This window comes from Drosophila busckii, chromosome 3R, assembly GCF_011750605.1.
Source record: "Drosophila busckii strain San Diego stock center, stock number 13000-0081.31 chromosome 3R, ASM1175060v1, whole genome shotgun sequence".
In the NCBI taxonomy this organism is placed as follows: domain Eukaryota; kingdom Metazoa; phylum Arthropoda; class Insecta; order Diptera; family Drosophilidae; genus Drosophila; species Drosophila busckii.
Genome location: NC_046607.1, coordinates 13,093,540 through 13,113,053, shown reverse-complemented (window position 1 = coordinate 13,113,053; position 19,514 = coordinate 13,093,540). Strand labels below are relative to the sequence as shown.

At 42.7% G+C, this 19,514-nt stretch overlaps 4 protein-coding genes across 5 annotated transcripts; 2 read left to right on the top strand and 2 right to left on the bottom strand.

Annotated features, from left to right (window-relative positions):
• The first annotated feature begins 602 nt into the window (after positions 1-602).
• On the top strand, positions 603-3,081 carry LOC108601742 (CUE domain-containing protein 2). Its single transcript, XM_017989662.1, has 4 exons — positions 603-1,165; positions 1,239-1,485; positions 1,544-1,710; positions 1,775-3,081. The coding sequence occupies exons 1-4, from the start codon at positions 852-854 to the stop codon at positions 1,959-1,961; spliced, it is 915 nt and encodes a 304-aa protein (XP_017845151.1). The 5' UTR covers positions 603-851; the 3' UTR covers positions 1,962-3,081.
• Positions 3,082-4,150: 1,069 nt separating this feature from the next.
• Positions 4,151-6,794, top strand: LOC108604209 (transcriptional adapter 2B). 2 transcript variants are annotated; one of them, XM_017993570.1, is made up of 4 exons: positions 4,151-4,327; positions 4,564-5,436; positions 5,732-5,811; positions 5,878-6,794. In XM_017993570.1, exons 1-4 carry the CDS (start codon positions 4,214-4,216, stop codon positions 6,542-6,544), a joined length of 1,734 nt encoding a protein of 577 aa, XP_017849059.1. In that variant the 5' UTR covers positions 4,151-4,213; the 3' UTR covers positions 6,545-6,794. The 2 variants fall into 2 exon arrangements, with proteins under 2 accessions (XP_017849059.1, XP_017849060.1); XM_017993571.2 differs by having other exon boundaries at positions 5,662-5,811; positions 5,878-6,089.
• A 241-nt stretch (positions 6,795-7,035) lies between these two features.
• Positions 7,036-10,117, bottom strand: LOC108604208 (DNA polymerase iota). Its single transcript, XM_017993569.2, has 3 exons — positions 10,095-10,117; positions 8,414-9,372; positions 7,036-8,354 (listed from the first exon to the last, which is right to left on the bottom strand). Exons 2-3 carry the CDS (start codon positions 9,362-9,364, stop codon positions 7,119-7,121), a joined length of 2,187 nt encoding a protein of 728 aa, XP_017849058.1. The 5' UTR covers positions 9,365-9,372; positions 10,095-10,117; the 3' UTR covers positions 7,036-7,118.
• A 7,479-nt stretch (positions 10,118-17,596) lies between these two features.
• On the bottom strand, positions 17,597-19,032 carry LOC108604489 (leucine-rich repeat transmembrane neuronal protein 3-like). The gene has a single exon (XM_033293918.1). It carries the CDS (start codon positions 19,010-19,012, stop codon positions 17,597-17,599), a length of 1,416 nt encoding a protein of 471 aa, XP_033149809.1. The 5' UTR covers positions 19,013-19,032.
• Between the last annotated feature and the right edge of the window lie 482 nt (positions 19,033-19,514).

Here is a 19,514-nt window from a genome sequence, read left to right as displayed (position 1 = left end):
TCGTACAATTGACCCGCTTAGTTTGCTTTCCTGTTTAAAATTTAAAAACAAATAATTTTAGTTACAAAATTATTGTACTGAACTTGTGACGAAACCAACGTCAGCTTATAACTGACGCCACTCATTATATTGATGTATTTACTGACAAATAATGGACCACGTTTGTTGGAAACTGTCTAAATGAGATTTGGGTCACAAAAGCAACTCATTGAGAAAACGTTAATTTGCTTAAGTTTGAATTTTGAAATATAGAGCGCGAACAGCTGTGAAATAGAGTTGCAACGCTTTGTTCGGATTCAAATGAACGAGTAACTTGCTCAACTTTGTAGTTCTTTTGCGTTCAGTCTCGCTAAGTATATCTCAGATACAACTTTAAATGTTTGAAGTTTAAAAATCAATAATGCACAAGCAAACGACCTGAACTATAATGAGTCTTTTCTTAAAAGTCCTTTTTGTGTTTAAAACAGAATATACTCACTTGTTTGCATCTGCTCATACTTATTGCGATTCTATTGCTGCACTGCTCGCACAATATTATTGTGGATAATACTTGCGTAATTGGCAAATTATTGATTGAGAAGAAAAAGGAAAGAAGAAGAAAAGCAAAAGAAAGGCGCAGCTCGCAAAAAACGCTATTTAAAATATATTTCTGGGCCTCGGCTTGTCTAAAAATCGTTTTGATATTAATGTTTTCGATTGAAGTATTCTGCCATAATAATTTCCATTGATATTAACAAGTTCAGCTGTGCGCATATAGGCTTTTACCGAAATTTATCCGAGTTTAACGAAATACATAAATTCGCCGAACGCATAATCAAAAATCAACAAAACAAATCGTAATATCTGTAACCATGACCAATCTTGAGAAGCAACATGAGATGGTGAAGCGCAGCTTGGTGCAATTTGTCAGCGCTCATATTCCAGGCGCTGACTTTAGTGTTGTTGATGAGATTGTGCTATCCTATATCATATCTATACTTGAAGAAGCCTCGCAGGATCCGTGCTTCGATGTCGAGGGCTTTGTTGAAATGATGGGCGCATATTTCGAGGAATTTTCCACTATTGATCAGGGCGTTATTTGCGAATGGATATACAAACTAGCCAACGAACTTACCGAAGTGGAAAAAAACCAGGGCAACCACAACACTGTTAATTTGTCGCTTAAGTAAGGCAATGCATGCATGTATATGAAATATTAAATTTAATTACGTGCTTGTGTGTGTATGTATCTTTTACAGTTCGCTAAGCCTGTCAAGTATTATACCAGAATCGAAGCTGCGCGCACGCAACTCGTCTATTTCCGAGAAGGATGAGCTCTCCTCGAACAACAGCAGCAGCAGTGGTGGGGGTGGTGGCAAGCGCTCGCAACATTTGTCGGAGACCAGTGATGGTGGCTCCACCGATAGCTCCAGCTCCACTTGTGATTATTTTTTGTGTGAGGCTGAGGTGTTGCAGGAAATGTTTCCCGATACTGCTTATGTTGAGGTAAGCTGCTTGTTATGAACATCCAATAAGACAATAAATTATTTATTGCCTTACGCAGATAAAGCATTGCATTGCCATATCAAAGGGTGACATTGATGGTGCAACCCAGATACTATTGCATCGTCAAGAGACAAACCAGAGCTTAACTGATAAGTCACAGAATTTGATTTTTAAAAAGAATGTGGTTGTTGATGATAATGAGCTTAAGAATCGCATTATTGCCAGGTAATGAATATACAATAGTATATACAGTGGTGTATATATTAACTTATGCTTCTATTGTATACAGATACTCCTATGTGGATAAGAATGCAACTCAGCGCGAATACAAGCCGGTTGTACCGAAAATGGAACCGCGCAAGCTTGTGCGCTATAGAGACAACAAGATTGTTTCGCTTAAGGGCGAGCGTTATACTGAAGTCAAGCGTGACGAAGATGCTGAGTTAAAAAAACCCAAGAAGCAGATTCTACCGTAACTAAAGATGAACAAAGCCCACAAATATTTTATCAAGAAACAATTTAATTCACAACCACCTAATACTTCCGCACCAACGACGCCGAGAATTGGACTAGAAAACAGCAACAAGAAGAACAGCCGCTATCCGCACGTCGACAATATTTTAGAGCACAATTTATGCACACAGATGATGCATAATAGTGTCACCCACACACAGTCACACAGCTCTCCCCGCTTAGTTCAAGCCAACTATACGATTTTATCCACAGTAGTAGAGCAGCTCAGCCAACGTATGGATGCCTCCCCCTTGCCACTATACCAAACAGCAGCCGAAAGAGAGAATCCAAAGCATGTGTTGAGCAAGAAAGCAGCCGCAACAAACATTCGAACTATTTTCAATGAATCCCCATGTAAGTTGACCGGTACTCTAATGTTTCTGTTGTTAGTCAATTTTGTGAGTTACTGTGTGCCACGGAATTTTTATCATAATCAAACTGCGGACATTAACACAAAGACTTTACGTACCAAATTAGTTAATAGTTATGGTTTAGGTAACACCTTCGAATATTTCTATTTTGTTTGCCCACCAGACCAGGGCGTTTTTCTCAAAAGCTACTTATGAGTCTCGTTGCGGTGACAAGGATGCTGCCCAAGTATGGCTTGGGCTGCGGCCTGTCGCTTATGACGACTTTATTGTCGTCGCGCCTGTTTTTGTGGTTTGTACAAGTATTTCTTAGTTCCTTTAACACATTTGATATTGAAATCAACCTGATAAACTGAACTGTGAAAATTGCGCAATAAACTGCCAGTGACTTGCCCAGGCGCGACTTCCCAGACGAATTTGGCGCTCAAATAGACTTATTTAGATTATGTTAGGTAATCAAATTAAAATTGTTTGCAACCAGTGGGCGTTTAAAAAACGCAACTGTTGGACAAACTTGCCATAAGGATTATGTTTACCAAAAAAACAAAGAAAAAACCTAAAGTTTGTGTTTTAAGTAATTTTTTAGTTTTGGTCTAAGCAAACTAGCATCAGTAACCACAAATGCCACGCAACAGAAACTAGTCCTCCTTCAGTGTACCCTATACCAAAGCGGCTGCTGCTCGGAAGGACACAGCAATATTCTAAACATATTCAACATATACAATTAATCAATATTAATCAACAACACTAATATAACCTAACCTTAGCCAGCTTCATTGTAATTCCTACAATCGTTGAAAGCCCAGCGCAATTAAATTTTAGATTTAAGTATCCGAATATTGTTCGAAACATTTGATTTTATATGATTAACTCTCATTATGTTTTATGCATTTCATTTTAATTTTGTTAATTATTTAAGCGTTCCTTACATTAACCATCGTTTTCATTTTATTTATTTAATTTACTGACACTACATTATATTACATTATGTGTTTGGAATTTCATGTTTAGGTGTAAGCACTTGCTATCCGGTATTCCTATGTATTTATAGACTTTATTGGTTTTGGTTTTGATATTGTGCAACAACTTCTCACATATTTTAGTTTTATATATTATTTTTGTGATATTAGCGTAAAAAATTTACTGCAACAAAAAGGCAAAACTCTCGAATTAAACTTTTGAAATTCAATAAATATATATGTAATATTGTATCCAAAGTCAATGTCTTTCAACTTAAACTAGGGCGCGAAACTGATGTTGACTATCGATGTCGATGAAAATATTTAAACAGAGCAGCCCTAGGAAAGAAAATTGTTCGCACTCTTTGAACAAAATAACGAGACACAATGCAAAAATGTCTACACTTAAAGGATTTATTTGCACAAATTGCCTAGATGAAATAGAAGGCCTACGTGCTAGCAAGTAAGTATTTGTTGTTGTAAGTTGTTCTTTAACAGCTGTTTTTTGTGTTCACAGAAACTATATCGTTAAGCTTTGATTTGTTTATTCTTAGTGCTTTTCCTTGGGCGCCGCGATAGGACCACATAAAAGGGATCATGCATATCAATTTAAGTCTACGCTCAGTTGCTCGCTAAATATATTTACCGGCGATTGGAGCATGATTGAGATTGTGAAACATCTCCAACGTATTTTCACTTAAACTATGGCGTAAAGTCTGGGGTTACGTTTTTGAAATGCATACATGCGACAACTCTGTCCAAAGGCGAAGCTAATCGATAAAATGTTCTATACTATTGCCGCATATCGATATTTTCACAGAGCAACCCTAGGAAAGAAAATTTTTCGCACTCTCTTTTTTGTAAAAAATTACGCGATTTAAAGTCAAAATGACTTCAATTGCGGACTTATTTACAAAATATAGTTGCACAAATTGCCAAGATGATATACAGGGCATACGTGTACATTGTGCCGTGTGCGAAAACTTTGACCTTTGTTTGCCAGTAAGTATAATTTAGATTTGTATGGGTGTGTGCGTGTATGTGTGTGTAAACTGTATCTGGCAAATTTGTATATGTATGCGTGTCAGAGCGCACAAAGAAGAGGGGAAAACAGAGATAGTATGATGACGCATGTAAAACTGTACATTAGCCGGGCAATTTCACAAAGTTGATTTCAAACAGCTGTTTTTTGTGTACACAGCAAATAAATGTTTATGCTTTGATTTGTTTATTTTTAGTGCTTTGCCTCGGGCGCCGAGATAGGACCACATCAAAATAATCATAATTATCAATTTATGGACACGGGCACTGCCATATTGAGCGTATTTCGCGGCAAAGGCGCTTGGACGGCGCGTGAGGAACTGAGACTGCTAGATGCTATCGAGCAATATGGTTTTGGCAACTGGGAGGATATTAGCAAGCACATAGAGACCAAATCTGCTGAAGATGCCAAAGAGGAGTATGTAAATAAATTTGTAAACGGCACCATAGGCACTTTGACATGGACACCGGCGCAGTCGCAACGCCCGTCTCTCTTTGTTCATGCGGAGGATGATACGGGTACTTTAGGTTCCACTGCACTTTCACACCTGCCGCAGCTAGAGATAAGCAATGAGGAGTCGCTGCAGCTTGGCTATATGCCAAACCGCGACAGTTTTGAGCGCGAATACGATCCAACGGCCGAACAGCTCATATCCACCATAGCATTTAGCTCTGAGGATGTGGAAATTGATGTTATGCTTAAATTAGCTCATGTTGACATCTACACGCGCCGGCTGCGTGAACGCGTTCGTCGCAAACGCATGGTGCGTGACTATCAGCTGGTTTCAAATTTCTTTCGCAATCGCAATTATGCATTGCATCCAGGGCTGAGCAAAGAACAGAAGGAGTTTCGTGATCGGTTTCGCGTTTTTGCGCAATTCTATAGCAACAACGAGTACGAGCGCCTGTTGGGCTCGCTAGAGCGCGAAAAGGAGCTGCGCATACGACTTACCGAACTCTACAGATATCGCTACAATGGCATTTCCCTAATCGACGACTGTCGCCACTTTGAACAGCATGCGGCAATGGCCTCACATCGATCGACAGGTCCTTATGGCCATGGCAAAACCGTAAGTGTCGCTCAATTGTAGTATGTTGTGCTAATGGAATGCATGGCGAGTTGAATATCGTGTCTGCTAGAGCTGCATAACGGTTGAAGGCTAACTAAATTTTGAATGCAAAACAAATATCGTGGAAATATTAATGCCAACGATAGTTGTTCAGCTCTAGTGTAGTTTGAATTGCGCTACAATAAAACTCTTCTCCTGTCTCTTGTCTACTTTCACGATATTCAGCTCCTTTGTATTATCAACGCGCCCAACTCGCAGCGTTTGAACGGTTGTATAAGACAAGTTTTAACCACAGGACAACATGCTGGTCTCCAGTGGAAGTCAACGGCCGGCAAGCTCTTCCTTGCACTCCCCGCAAGCGAATCTCAGAAAGGCGTAAGTGCCATAGATTTTATTATTATTTAAATAATTTAACTTTTGAAATTATTTATGCTACTACAGCGAACAGTTAAGCGGCGCCGAGGCAAGCTCAAGTTCAATCGCACCAAGAAGCACGCACCACACAGGCGACCCGACCTCCTACGGCGCATTATTGCCCAACAGAAACTACTTGGATAGCTGTCGGACATCGTCGGCAGCTACGACAACGATGCAGCTGCCGACGACAACGACGATGACGATGACGACGACGGCGACGACGATGGGCCTGACGATGGACTCGGCAATAACAGCGACGGCAGCGACTTCCACGGCTACGATGACGCCAGTGCATGCGAATCTGCCCACATCGACAGCGGCAGCGAAAGTCAACCAACAACATCAGCAGCAGCCGCAGCCAGGCGGCTCCAAGCTGCAGCTGCACCAGCAGTTGCGCCTAAACGAGGCCGCGGCCGGCGCCGGAAGCAATAAAGAGCAGGAGCAGGGGCAAACATTAAGCATGAGCCTAATCTTGCGCTCACAGCTCGATGAGCTAAAGCGTCTACCACAACCGCTTGGCAGCAATTTGCTCAGTCACAATGAGTTGGATTTGTGCAAGAGGCACAACATTACGCCAACAACCTATCTATCGTTTAAGACTGTCTGCTTAAGTGGCGCTCCATCGCTGGGCAGTTCCATGGAGAACTCAATGCGCAAATTCTTTACCAAATCCGGCTGGCTGACCCATTGAAATGGAACGTCATTTGACGCATCGCTGTTGTTTTGCACGTTTGCCAAAACCAGATATTGCCCGCATAAAAGACTTGCATTCTTTTTATATACATTTTGTAAGAATTATAGTTAGAACGCCCATATATAATGTATATAGTGGTTGCCATTTAGTTAAACTACAAAGTTGAATTTGTATGTGTTTCGTAACAACTTGTATCAAGTGAAAATTGTAATTTTCCATTTATTTATAGCAAGTAGTTAGCTTTTATTTTATAAAAGTAAGAAAGTAAAACAAAAATGAAATACGTTTGTTCGCTTTTGTAATGTAAAGTTTCAACTCTGATCATTACGGTCTATAAACTTAAGTAGGACACATCCAAAAAGAATTATAAGCTGCCACGTACTATGTGAGTATTTTAAATGAATTATATGGGTATATGAAGTAAAATATATAATATTTAAATGTGCAGAGATTTCATAATATGTACATACAAGCTAGTACCACAATTATACAAAAATATAGTATATATATATAATTATAAAAAGATTTATGCGTGCTAATTCTAAATGAAGCTGCGTTGAACGCAACAACATCACTTGTTCCTCAGGAAATAACGATACAAAGTATTTTTCTGTGTGCTACTCGCCGTGTTTGTGCTGCCGCCGCTTGCGCCACTGCTAGTGGTTGCCTGTTCCACAGCATTTGCAGCGGCCACAACCAACGAACTTCGCCACGAGGCAATCAACTCGTTCTGCAATTCTGCAGGCAGCTCCTTAAAGACTTCCGCATCAACGCCAGCGGGGCAAGCAATATGCGCTAGCGTATCACCTGTAGCTGCTTCTGCGTCGGGCGTCAGCTTGGGTGCCATTGTTGGTGTGCTGGGCGCACTGACTGTATCATCCATGGGCGAGGGGAGCGGGGACGAGGCTGTCGAGCTGGCATTGGAGCTCAAGCGGCTGGCGGTACGGGTGTGTAGAAAACGCAGATTACCATCAAGACGCTGGAGCAGCGTATTTGGCGGCTGTATGGTGCGAAAGCGAGGCGCCGCAGCTGCACCAGATGTTGATGCTATGGGACTCATGGGAAAATCCTTTTCGCTGTCACGTGAATTCAAACGCAAATCACAGACACGCAGTTTGCTGGGTGACGCGACATCCGCCGAGGCATCGCCTACATCTACAGCCAAGCGACTGCGTTTTGGCACTAGTACACGCCCAATGCGACTTTTCTTAGGCGATGGCTCCACTTCATTTTCCGAAAAGTCACTGAAATCCGAATTGGTGGCAGCTGACTCGGAGCCATTGTCTGTTAGCATAGGCACTGGCGACGCTGTTGTAGCGCGACGTCTATAAAACTGATCACTGGGCTTGAACGTGGTGGGTGAGGAACGAAATGCGGCCTCATCGCTGCCAAGCAAGGGTGGACTGCTATCTAGTGTGCTACTGCTGTTGAGACTTGTGTTGGTTAGCGATGTTATAGACTGCACTTCCAAGTCGGCTTTTTTGATCAAGAAGTTTGCTATGGATGAGGAGCCTACTTTGCGTTCCTGAAACTTGGAAAACGCCAGGCCAATTAGCGTTATGTTGAAGGGTTTGTTAAGATCCACAATGCGCTCAAACAGTCGCATTATGATCTTGAGTAGCTTGTCCAAGGCACCATCTGCCAGCTGCACTCGACAGACGCCAGTTTCGCCCGCACATTCCGAGGTCTTGAATAAGGATGGTAATATATTGGCCTGCTTGGTCTCGCGATGGCTGCTCTTCTTCTGCGAGTCGAATTTACGCAGGACCACCTTGATGGCAATGGGTATGCGACCATCTTCTGCGACCTGTGTGGCAAACAATTATAAGTATATAATTGCAAGATGTATAATCAATTGTAGCTTACCTGCTCCATTAGCCGCTTTAGCAGCAGTCGAAACTTTTCCGTGACGTCTGTATGCACCGATATAGTCTTGCAAGCATCCTCCACGCTAATTGTCTTGGGTTTGCCCGTGGCACGCACTGTGCTTGTATCTCTACCCAATGCCAAGTCACGCAGCTTGGTGGCGGTCTCGAAACCAAACTTTTTACGCATAAACTCCATATCACACTGCTGCAGTTGCTCCACGCTGGCTATGCCTGCCTCCAACAGCAGCGTATGCGTCTTCTGGCCAATGCCCGTAATTCTATTTATGTCATTTAAGTGGCGCATGAACTGTTCCGCATACGTGGACACCAACACTGTTTGCTGATTGGGCTTATGGCAGCTGCCCACCAGCTTGGCCAATAGCTTGTTGTACGATATGCCTGCACAGCAAGTGATGCCTAGACGCAGATGCAATTCATCGCGAATCTCTTTGGCAATGCGACTGCCAATGGCCAGGCGCTGGGCGCAGCCACAACTGCAGTCGGTTAGGGCTGTGCCATCCGCTGGATAAATATGCCCGATTGCAGGCTTGCGCTGAGCCTCAGCTACATGCGCCTGCCGCAAGTCCACCAAGGCCGTTACATCCATATAGTTCTCATCAAATCCCAGCTTCTCCACATCGGGCGTATAGTTGAGTAGCAAATCGAAGATTTTCTGTGACATTAGGCGATACGGCGCCAGGTCTTCGCCATTGACTAACACCAGATCCTCACACAAAATTTGAGCTTCTTTCACTAGCATTAGTTTAGTAACTCCGCGTGCTCGTGCCACATAGTTGCAGGTGACCACAAAGTTCTTCTGTTGCACAGCCAGTGGGCGTGTGCGCAGCGTTGGATCACGTATCTCTTCCACCTGGGCATAGAAGCAGTCCATATCCAGGTGTATAATAGTGCGCTGGTGTGGCTTGTTCAGCACGCTGGCAAAATCCATGCTGGCGTCTGCAAGCAGAAAAGATTTTCAATGAGTTTCTTTGAGTTTATTCCCGATTGTTCTGCCGCAAACAAATGCGCGGAAAATTACAAAAAAATATCAGCTGTGCGAGGGGCCCCTTCCCCCAACACTACCCATGACCTTTAAAAACGACAATGCGTAGCCGAGTCGCAGTCATTTCGTCACTGCACACAACAAAAACAATATGCGCGAAAGAGAGAGAGAGCGATTGAGATAGAGCGCGCGATACACCAAGGCTCTTGGCACCGGGGGTGGTGGTTAGCTTGTTTTTTTTTTGGTTTTGCGTGCTTTGTGCAGTTTTGTCTGCGTGAGTAATAATGATGTTATACTATAAGTAGTTTGTTTGCGCGGGGTTCACACATGACGTGAAATTCATGCTACTGTTGCTTTCTCCTCATAGCCCCCGCCCGCGCAGCGCTCATCACAATAACAATAACGCTGTCGACTTTCTAATCGCCTAGACAGTCGAATTCGTCAGATAATGAACGGTGCACCGGCAAAACGTTTGATCTGTCTTCAATATTGCAATGATGACGCACAAATTAAACACAACATGAAATTAAACTTGTAAAATTATTTTTTTTAGCATGCATATTGCATTAATATGTTTTGTATTCACTTCTTAGCTGCAATAACTGATCTATTTGATTTATGTTTGCTTATTCGAGATACACACGGTTATTACAATAAATTTATTAAATATTTTCACCTTTTATTGATAAAGAACGCAACAACAATGGAGTAAAGAGCGTAGCATGATAAGCAGTGTTGCAAAACTCTGTCTGTTGAAATAGGCTATTTTTGCCATTATTTTTGACACTATTTATATTTTCAGCCAGCAGGTATCATCCACAAAATAATAAATCGTATCTGGCAGCACTGTAATGAACTGTATACTGCCAGATTGTTATATTGTCGTTGTTTCTGGCGCCAACAAAATATTCAAAATGCTTGCGACTTAAGAAAATGTTTACTTTTGTGAAAGTTATCTGCAGCGCATCGCATGCAAAGAGCATTTATTGTTATTACAACGAATTTGATGGCTACTCAAGGCTGTTTAATGATATTCATGAGCTTTATAATGTATTTAACATGATAAAGGCGCGCTGCTGGTTGGCTAGCCAGAGCAGCAGAGAATTAACCATAAAGCAATATTGCGAAAAGTGGGTGGGTGCTCACCGCTTGGGGCAGCAGTGGTCACGCACGATGCCAATACAGTTGTTGTTGTTGTTGTTGGTGCTTATGTTGTTGCCTTTTGCGGCAATGTGGAGCAGCTTTATATCCATGGTGTTGTTGCTGTTTTGCCTCTGGTGCCATATGAAATGCGCTTGGAATTTAACACAACAACAGCAACATCGAAGTGCAGGCTCTTGTTTTCTTGTCGCGCCTTTCGCGTCCTGTGCCTGTAATAATCGTTCGTTTGTTGCTTGACAGGCAAACAATGCTGTGAATTTGATTAAAATCAGGCTGCGTGTGCGTCGCAGTTGTTGTTGTTGCTGTTATTGTTGCTTATGTAGCTTATGGCTTCTACATTTGCTTGATATTCTTATTGAAATCTTGTTTGTAGTCCAGCCAGCCAAAGGCGATTCGTTGCACTAATTGTGAAACGCCAAAAAAAGCTTGTACAGAGTTTGTTAGTCCCTCCCTCTTCTGCTTAGTTGCAAATAATTTGGCTTGGGTCCATCCAACAGCTAATTAGTTGGTTCAGTGTGCGCTGCAGCCAAATGTTAATTTAAGCAAAAAGAAAAATTAAAGGAAAATGCGCCCACGCAAAGTGCAGGATGAGCCACACGGCAAAGTGAAACGGATGTTCTCTGGCGGCATCGAATCCGTTTGTCGGTGTATAAAAACTTGGCAGTAGGGTGTGGGAAAAGCTCAAAGAGAGCTGCGTATGTGTGTGTGTGTGTGTGTGTGTGTACGCGGGGCAGCAAAATGTTAATAAATCTTATTTTTATCATTTGGCTATAAATACTGAATTTTTAGCTCCGGCCATGCTCAATTTATGACCATTATTTATGTCGGAAAAGCGAAAACCTCAAACATGTTGCCACAGTTTTTTGCGTTGTTGCCGTTGCCATTGCCATTGCCCATTGCTTGTTGCTGGTTGCTGTCGTGGCCTGCATTGTGCATCCATTTTGTAGCCAAAGAAATACATATAATATATATATATATATACTACTACACAAGCATATTATTGCAATTTTCCAGTCGCTCCGCCCACGCGCGCCTCGCAAAGCAAAAGAAAAGGTAAGAAAAAAAAATTATGAAAAATTGCATTACACCTTAATAAACACCTCAGCTGGCAGCGGGAGCAGTCACAGTCGCAGTCACCGTCCGAGCATCAGCATGAGGCTTGTATCTGAAATTGTAGCTGCTGCTGCTGCTGCTGCTGCAGCTGTGCTTTGTGCCCTGCAGTGAGCATAATGAAGATTGTCTGTGGTTTAAGTGGACGCACGTTTGACTTGGCTGGGGCTCAGCAGCACGGCTTTGCCTGGATGGATGGGGCTGGCTTGCTGGCTGGCTGGCAGGTAACTGATCGTGATCACTTAGGCGCTCATCTGGCATAAAATTGTTAGAAACGCCCCATGTGTATGCGCTTGCAGCCTCGGGGTCCACAGTTTGCCCCTCACCCACAGTTTGGCGTTGCCTTCACTTGCTACATAACGTTTTTGCCATTAAATTAATAAATTAATGCGATCGTGCACAACAGTTTAAATGATCGCCACTCACTGCCCAATCGCTTGTCAGAATTCTTCATAAAATCTCAATAAAGAACTTGCTTGAGCTTGAGCTTAAGCTGCCTGGCTGGCTGTTCATCAAAAACTTCGCGAGCTTTTGTCATAAATTTGTGTGCAGTTAGCAAGTGGAGAGCACAAAGTCTGGCGCAGCACACTGCATATTGCACTGACTGCTGTTGTTGTTGATCTTAAAGTGGGTGTTGCTAAGTACCCAGATGCAGCAGACGCAATGGCTGGCCTCGTGCAACCAGTCTGCCATTTTCCAACCGATCCCAAGCCACACAGCCGATTGCTGCCCCGCACCACCGCCAACATCATTAACGCGGCCAAAAGGCAACTGCTGCAACAGCAACAGCAAAAGCAACAACAACAAAATAATTGCACATGGCAGCAACAGCAACAGCAGGCCACAGACAAAACTTGAGGCCGTTCCCTCGTTGTATATTGCTGCTGTTGTTGTTGTTGCTGTTGTTGTTTCTGATGCTGTTGTTGCATCGTTTTGTTGGCTCGTTGTGTGTTGCTCTGTTAATTTTACAGCCATGTCTGATATTGCTAAATGGCTGTGAGTGGATTCGTTTAAGCACCAATTTTATTACCAACAAGCATCACGTTGCATCTGCATCAATTCCAGCAACGTTCGCTGTTCGCTCTTTACCTTTGGCTGCCACTACAAGTGGCCTGCTGCCTCTCGGCCTCAGTCTCAGTCACAGCCTCACTCTTAGCATAAGATCCAATCAGCTGCAATCCTTATTTTTTTTTTTTGTTATTTTTGTTATTGTATTGGTTTGGCCAGTTGTAACCGCACACACAAAAAACTTGTGCACTGGTAATTTTTGCGCCTATTTTGCATTTGCCAAGGGGATTGGCTGCTCACTAAACAACGCCCCTGCAGCTGCCATTAATCGTTAATCACACCATGGGCGTAGCTAGTATATAGTCTAGAGTGCAGTAAGTTTTAGCAGTATTTTTTATAATTTTCCAGAATTTTTACTTACATTTTCATCATTTAAGCTGCCCCTTTGCTCGTACATAGCTACGCCTATGATGCTCATGGTGTAGCAAAAATATAATTAATACTGCAACTAATAATTTTAATAATGTGCAACAAGCAACACACATTTATTCATTCTAAAAAGATTGCATCAACATTTTCTGATATTAAGTCAGGATTTTTAGACTTCCGTTCTTCAAATTTAAATAGCATTGCCTTTTTATATTTAACAACCTATTATTGCCATTAATACTTTTCTTAGAAAAATGTATTTATTTTTATTTTTATTATAATAACTATTATATATTAACTCTGTATAGTTTTTTTTTTGCTAAGCTAAGCTCAGAAGCATCTTATATATTAATCTTATGTACCTTGAATAAAATAATGTATATAGTTTATAGACAGTGATTATTATAGTGACCATTTGCTTAAACGACTTGTTTGGTTATTTTTTTTTATCACAAAGACATTTAAAGAAGTCAAAAGAACGTACAGCTTAAAATTAATTTAATTATTTTTATTGAGAGCATTAATGTAAGCAAAATAAAAGTTAATTAAATTGTTAGTGGCTTCTACAATTAGTGGAATGTGACTTCTTTTTATTGAGCCTACCTACCCACAAATGTTCTATTAACTCTCAACTGATTGACAATCAGATCTTAAGCATATAATTACAGAGCATAGATTACTTGTAAAATTGTCGTATCTAGGCTCAATCTTTACCGAAATGCGCCCACATCAGTGATGATCAGAATGCGTATTTGCAGCTTATTGACACTGGCTGGCGTTAAGCCAGTTAACCCAGCAACCCCATAACAAATCAGAGCATTGTTTTTTTTGTGAGATACTTTAGCTCGTGCTTGAAAACAAATTAAAGCTTATTGTTCGCCCTTTGCCTGATTTTTGGTAGCTCAGGTTACAGTTGCGAGTGCTGCTCAGCAGCCGCTTGTTGTAGTCCTTGGGCAAGGACCGCCCGCGTTGGCTTTGTCTTCATTTAAAGCGAGTCACGTGCTGTAATGACGACACTTCTGACATATCCGGCGGACCACACGCCGCTACCCCCACCAGCGCCCACTCGGAACGCTGAACGCTGCTTGCTGCGGGCAAGTGTCAAGGCAAAAAATTAGCGCATCACGTGCGCCTGTGCCACAATATCCTTTAACTGCTATCGATTTCGTTTAATATGTTAATCTCGCCAATGGGCTCAGCGCTGCTCTCTTGGCGGTTCATAGATTGGATTTTTATGGCAACGATAGTCAGTGCATTAAACTGACCAGCGTACACTTAATGGACGCTGCTGCTGCTGCTTTTGGGATTTTTTGTTTTAACAAAAATAAATGTGAAATCAAATAAAATGAACGTGCAAGGCTTTAAGTGCCGCTCAGCTTATCGCAGCAGCCCTAATTACTGCCTTGTCTCTCTAGAGCCTGCGTTAATTACCTTGGCCACAGATATTTTCACTGGCAAGTATTAACTTTTATGGCATTTCAGTGGAAAAGCGAGCGCGTGAAAAGTTCTCAAGTGGACAAATGAGGCTGCGCAGCTGTTGACGTTTTTTTTATGATCTTTTTTCTCACAGAGCAGTTTTCCAATTGCGCTTTTTTAACTTTGTTTTGTACTCCAAGTGAGTCAATCAAGTGGCAGCGAAGTCGAGCGGCATATTGTAGCAGTCACTGTAACAATTTCCCAGCGCACGCCCGGCACAACGGACACACCCAACTTCCAACACCCAGTGGCTAAGAGTCAGTAATAGACAGACGACAGGCGACAGGCAGTCAGTCAGTCAGGGGTGCACTTGCAACCCCGTGTTGCAGCATCCGTTTAAGCAGCTAGCAGTCACCAGCTAAGCGGATATTCATTACACGAACCGCAGCCTGGCACGCGTTGCCGCTTTGCAACCCCCACGCGCGTTCGTCCTTGGCCAGCAGCTAACACTTTACATATGTCATGCATATCCCCGTGGGAGTGTTTGTCGCCTTGACTTTTGAGTTGATCCTGTTTGCTGTAAATAATGCGATTAATATGAGTCTCTCTCACTCTAACTCGCTAACGAGATTCTAACGCTGGCCCAGGCTTAGCACAACAAATTTTTGTAGCTAAGCATAAGCATGGTGTGAAATAACCCGAGAGCGGGTAGTGTGGGGTGGGGAGTAGAGCTGAAATGAAAAATTATTGCCAACGCTTAAGGTTTTTGTCTTTTGTGCTTTTCCATTAAAATGCGCTTAATGTGTGGGCTCCATAGACAGCGACGTATGCCCGCTCACTGATCCGGAATTAATTCCATAAACTTGTGCCAAAAAGTGCACAAAATAATCGCATTAATGTAGCCGTTAGTCGCTGCAGCCACGTGTGTGTGTGACTTGACTTATTGACTGACGGACTGACTGAGGGACTGACTTGAGTTTTGTGGGGTCGCTTGGGTGTCATTGTCGGTCGTGCCTATGCTATAAAGTTGGGAAACGCTGCCAGCTGCTTGGCTTGGCTTGGCTTGGCTTTGTCTTAGGCATGGGGGCGCGTGGGGCGTGGCAGCAGGTTTGCTTGGAAAATCTAAAGCCAAGTGTGCGAAATGTTGATAAACGCTGCCAGCAACAGCAACAACAAGCACAAAATCGCGCTATGATTTATGAAGCAGACGGCTGCATAAAGTGTTAAAAAAAGCGTTCAATAAAAACGTATAAAAAAAAGAAGGCTGAATTTTCAATACGAGTAAAAATTGACTAAATACAAAACATGACAGACGGCGTGCGAGCATTAATAATGCGTTCAGGCCAACCTCAAAACACGGCCTGGCAAATGCAGCGCCAATTGCTAGTGTGTTGCTGTTGTGTTGCTGCTGCTGCGGCTGCTGCTGCCTTTTTATAAAGTGCAAAAAGCGCTGTACTCTTTTTCACATTCACATTTCGATAAAAATCGCATGATCATAAATTTACACTTTGCTCAGCCTCCGCGGCAACGCCCACCCAAAAACAAAAAAAGGGGTGAGACTTGCCAGCTTGAGTAGTAGGAGGAGATGCAAAAGGGTGTCCCCCCTGCCAGCCAAGCTAGCACGCAATAATGCGGCTGTGAACTGGACACACTGGACGCGTGAACGATTGGCAAATTATTATTGCTGTTGTTGTTATTGTTGCTGTTGCTGTTGTTGCTTGTGGCACAATTGCAATCGTCGGCAATCGTAGAAATACATTTCGATTTCTTTTCATTTAGGTTTTTTCATATAAAAATGCCGCGTGCGCTTTAGTTTAAAACGCCCACCGCACCACACGGCGGGTGTGAAGTTTTTTAAATTGCCGCATGCGCTGTCTCGCTCTAACAATTTAAGTGCAAGCATAAATTGAGTTTGCCTAATTAATGCGCAGCATTTGCATATTTCTAATTTCATCGAAATGCCCAAACAAAAGCCATAAATTTAAATTGAATAAACAGCAGCAGCAACTTGCTCAGCATCCCTTTAGTACGGCTCAAATCAATTGTGAGAGAGCTTAAGTCATGCTAAATTATTTTTAATCTTTAATCTTTTAGATTAAGCAGCAAAGCAGACGAGTGTTGCTGAATTTACAGTTCATGGGTTATCTAAGCGATGTGAGTTAGCTACTGCCTATGACAGAATTTCATGTTGATTTGATCACCGGTAGTGAGTAAAGCTACTAAGCCGTACTGCAGGGTTCTGGCAACTAAGCCTGCCCCAAACCTTTGTGCCTTGTGCAAATAGTGTGTGCATGTCGTTGTTACATTATAAATAAATCAAAATACAATTTCTGAGAAATTGCGATGGCATATCGAAATCTTGAGTGCGAGTTGCACTGCGCCCGGTACCTAAACATGTACACAATTTCCACCCAAAACATGTCGTAGGCAAATCTGCCAGCGCGACAGGCAAACCATCGAGCTGGCGCAGAGGCAGGGAGCTGGCGGGCTGGCTGGCTTACAAGTGGCCAAGTCAAAATGCATACAGAGGCGGAAAAGTCGTTGTTCAAGTTGTTCCTGTTGGATGTTGTCGTTGTCGTTATTGGTCAGGCCACTGCCAATACAACAACAACATCAACATGTGTTGCTGCTGCATGCCACTTGGTTGCCTTGAGTCAAGCAATTATATTGAGCCAAAGTTCGTATTTGGTGGGCAATTTCACAAATAGCTTCAAATTGTTGTTTAATATATGAATTTAAATAATTTGCAGCTTAGTTTAGTTTCCTTTTTATCAATTGTTGCTCACAATATTAATCACTGGAGCTCTGCATAAAAGATAAACAAAAGCATTAAATAATATAAATAAATAAGTAGAGCATTAAGTTATTAATGGCTGTCTTCATACTTCAGTGTCCTGGTCAGCGATGCGTCTCGTGCCGGCGCCATTCCTTTGTGGCAGCGACGGTTGTGGGCCGAAACGTCCGCGCAGTCTACGCAGACAACCTTCATCTTCTAGTATGCGATAGATCTGCGCCAAGCAGAAAAGGAATGCCAAAGCACACAAATGAGCGTCATCAATCACTTGCGCCAGACAGCGAGAGGTAGAGAGAGCCCGACACTTCGAAAGGCAACTGCTTTGGCTTCTGCTCTGTGCTGTTGCAGTTAGTGATAAGTTTACCACCTTCCATGTCAATAAAGTAGATGCGCATATCAATAATAACTCCAGCGCTGACATCGGCTCCACATACTACCATCTCCTTAAGCACAACCGCATGCTGCGGATAAAATTCTCGGATGTCAAATTTAGCTAAGCGATTGCCGGCAATATTCAAATGCTCTAAGTTGGGCAATGCTGCAAAGTTCCGAGCTTGCAGTTGCAGCAAATGATTATAGGATATGTCCAAGTGCAGCAGACCGCTGGGCAGCATTGGCAGAGCGGGCGGCAAGGCGCGCAGCTTATTATGCGCCAAGTTCAAGTATCTCAGGCTAGGCAGGTGTAGACTGATGCTCGAATTGATGGTCAAGGTTTCTATGTTGTTGCTGGACAAGTCCAAGTGCCGCAGCTGCCACATGTCTGTCAACAGCGCTGAGGTGATGTTGCTATCAAGCAAATTGTTATGCAGGTCCAATTCAATCACCGCGCTCTTATCGCCAATGCTGAGCTGCGTCAGCGCATTGTTGCCCCCCTGCAGTTTGATAACGCTGCCGTGTATGATTAGGCGCTGCACATTGCTGCGCTCCACGATTACAGTATGTGCGCTATTCAGTTGCAACTCTGTTAAATCGCCACAATTGCTTATGTCAAGAAGGCGCAGTTGCGGCAACGCCGGCAGCAACAAGTGCTCGCTTTCCAGCTCATTGTCATTCAGCAGCAGAGTCTGCAATTTGCTGTTATGCTCAAACCACTCGCCACCAATTGAGGTTAATTTATTGTGACTCAAATCCAAATGCGTTAGCTCTACCAGCTCGTCAAAGGTTTGATGAAAGATCTCTTTTATGCTATTGGAAGGTAGTGCCAACAGCTTGAGGTGCTTCAAGCCTGCAAAAGCATTCATATGCACATTGACCAGTATATTGTCCCCCAGCTGCAGCAGTTCGAGTTGCTGCAGCCCTTTGAAATGATCTTTGTCCAGTCGCACCATGCGCTGGTGCTCGAAGGTAAGCTGCTGCAGCTTCGGCAGCAACGACCAGTCTTTGGTTGGCATACGATAAATGCTGCTGTTGAAGACCTGTAAGTTGCGCAGATTTGGCGTTAGACGCAGCAACTCCACAGGTAAGGAGCGGATCCAACAATTGATGAAAAGCAACTCTTCCAATTGCACTGCTGGTTCACCCAAGTAGCGCAAAGGCTCCGATCTATCCTCATACATCCACCATAGACTGCAGCTACGCCTAGGACAACTAGCGCTTAAATTCAATTCTTTATTCGCACTGTACACAGGCAAACTACGCACGCCTAACAAAAGCAATATATATATTTTAATATACATATTGTTCAATTAAACAACCGCGACCGGGCAACGCTCTTAATGGACTGACATCGCTGAATTTGCGCTGGCTTGCGACTGCGGCTTATCTCCAAACTAAGCTTAACTAAGCTTAATCTGCATATTCATTCTATATACTATATGCTATATATGAATGTATACGCAGATAAGCAGACTTGTGTGTTTTACCTCTGGAACGCCAGCAACATTCATCAGCAACAATGCTGAGCATTTTATTTACTTAAACTGAATTAAACCTATAGCTCAATAATATAGCCAGAACGACCGAGACCTTCAGGCTGGGGTGAGCATTTATTATATGTCAACTGATTTGCACCGTAAACAGTAAGTAAACTATATTAATATGTTCTAAGACAAGAGCTCAATAGCATTTGTTGCTTATTTTATAAAGCTAATTAAACTAATTTTTATATATTTTGGTTTAAGAAATTTGTTGAATGTCCAATTGACCTTGACTTTATATTGAAAACAATAAAAATAGAAA

Excerpts from the sequence above, each read along its gene's own strand:
- LOC108601742 (XM_017989662.1), top strand. The coding sequence starts at position 852 with ATGACCAATCTTGAGAAGCAACATGAGATGGTGAAGCGCAGCTTGGTG. Across the intron at positions 1,166-1,238 it reads ACTGTTAATTTGTCGCTTAA|TTCGCTAAGCCTGTCAAGTA; the intron begins GTAAGGCAATGC and ends TATCTTTTACAG. Across the intron at positions 1,711-1,774 it reads AAGAATCGCATTATTGCCAG|ATACTCCTATGTGGATAAGA; the intron begins GTAATGAATATA and ends TATTGTATACAG.
- LOC108604209 (XM_017993570.1), top strand. The coding sequence starts at position 4,214 with ATGACTTCAATTGCGGACTTATTTACAAAATATAGTTGCACAAATTGC. Across the intron at positions 5,437-5,731 it reads CTTATGGCCATGGCAAAACC|GACAACATGCTGGTCTCCAG; the intron begins GTAAGTGTCGCT and ends TTTTAACCACAG. Across the intron at positions 5,812-5,877 it reads CAAGCGAATCTCAGAAAGGC|CGAACAGTTAAGCGGCGCCG; the intron begins GTAAGTGCCATA and ends ATGCTACTACAG.
- LOC108604208 (XM_017993569.2), bottom strand. The coding sequence starts at position 9,364 with ATGGATTTTGCCAGCGTGCTGAACAAGCCACACCAGCGCACTATTATA. Across the intron at positions 8,355-8,413 it reads TAAAGCGGCTAATGGAGCAG|GTCGCAGAAGATGGTCGCAT; the intron begins GTAAGCTACAAT and ends TTTGCCACACAG.
- LOC108604489 (XM_033293918.1), bottom strand. The coding sequence starts at position 19,012 with ATGTATATTAAAATATATATATTGCTTTTGTTAGGCGTGCGTAGTTTG.